This window comes from Propithecus coquereli, unplaced genomic scaffold (assembly GCF_000956105.1).
Source record: "Propithecus coquereli isolate 6110/MARCELLA unplaced genomic scaffold, Pcoq_1.0 Scaffold1222, whole genome shotgun sequence".
Lineage (NCBI taxonomy): Eukaryota > Metazoa > Chordata > Mammalia > Primates > Indriidae > Propithecus > Propithecus coquereli.
Genome location: NW_012136326.1, coordinates 29232 through 30657, shown reverse-complemented (window position 1 = coordinate 30657; position 1426 = coordinate 29232). Strand labels below are relative to the sequence as shown.

At 42.0% G+C, this 1426-nt stretch overlaps 1 protein-coding gene across 1 annotated transcript; it reads left to right on the top strand.

Annotated features, from left to right (window-relative positions):
* The first annotated feature begins 339 nt into the window (after positions 1 to 339).
* On the top strand, positions 340 to 1275 carry LOC105804975 (olfactory receptor 4C11-like). Its single transcript, XM_012637755.1, has one exon. It carries the CDS (start codon positions 340 to 342, stop codon positions 1273 to 1275), a length of 936 nt encoding a protein of 311 aa, XP_012493209.1.
* Positions 1276 to 1426: the final 151 nt, after the last annotated feature.

The following is a 1426-nucleotide window of genomic DNA, read 5'->3' as shown; positions in this document are numbered from 1 at the left end:
CCTCGGCCTCCCAGAGAGCTAGGATTACAGGCGTGAGCCACTGCGCCTGGCCAAGAGTCAAAATTTTTGAAGAACATTTATTTTTCACTCCCCAAAGGCAAAAGCTTGGGTCCAATCCATTGAGTTTCTCAGTTAACAGATAAATCCTGGAGATGCCTGGGCATCTGCAGATTTACAAAGATTCGTAGGCAATTCTGGCTCACCACAAAGGCAGTTGGAACTAACAGACATGGAACAGAACCAGGGAATTGAGAGATCAGCCAACTGATTTCCCCAAGATGTCATTTCTTTCCTTCTCTGCAGATTGTCCACTGCACCCTACCTACAGATGCTAATACAATGATGAATAACAGTGTGACTGAATTCATTCTGTTTGGGTTGACACGGGATGCTGGAAAGCAGAAAGCAATATTTGGGATCTTCTTGATTCTTTACCTTGCAACTCTGTTGGGGAACTTTCTCATCATGGTGACTATAAAAACAAGCCAGACCCTTGGGAGTCCCATGTACTTTTCCCTATTCTACCTGTCTCTTGCTGATGCTTGCTTCTCGACTACCACTGCACCCAGGTTGATTGTGGATGCCTTTTCTCAGAAGAAGACCATTTCCTACAATGAGTGCATGACTCAGGTCTTTGCAGCCCATTTCTTTGGATGCATGGAGATCTTTGTGCTCATCCTCATGGCCTTTGATCGCTATGCAGCTATTTGTAAGCCCCTGAGATACACAACCATTATGAGCCAGCGTGTCTGTGGTATACTGGTGATTTTGGCTTGGGTAGGGTCTTATATTCATTCTTCAGCACAGATTTTCCTGGCTTTGAGATTGCCCTTCTGTGGCCCAAATGTGATTGATCATTATTTCTGTGATTTGCAGCCCTTGTTAAAACTTGCCTGCATGGACACTTATGTGATAAATTTACTAATTGTGTCTAATAGTGGGGCCATATGCATGGTGAGTTTCATAATTCTGCTTATCTCCTATATAGTCATCTTATACTCTCTGAGAAACCACAGTGCAGAAGGAAGGCGAAAAGCACTTTCCACATGCACTTCCCACTTTATTGTGGTTGTCCTATTTTTTGGTCCATGTATATTTATATACACACGTCCACCAACCACTTTTCCAATAGACAAGATGGTGGCTGTGTTTTATACAATTGGCACACTCTTACTCAACCCTCTAATCTATACACTGAGGAATGCAGAAGTGAAAAATGCCATGAAAAAATTATGGTGTTGCAAAGTGTGGTATCAGTTGATATATAATATATGAGAATTCCACTTTCTGTCTCCAGGAAATCAATGGTTTTTAGTATTTAGCTCCCACAAATGAGTGAGAACATGTGAGATTTGTCTATCTGTGCTTAGCTTATTTCCCTTAACATGATGTTCTCCAATTCTACCCATGATGTTGGAAATGGCAG

Coding starts and splice junctions, on each gene's coding strand:
- LOC105804975 (XM_012637755.1), top strand. CDS start 340: ATGATGAATAACAGTGTGACTGAATTCATTCTGTTTGGGTTGACACGG.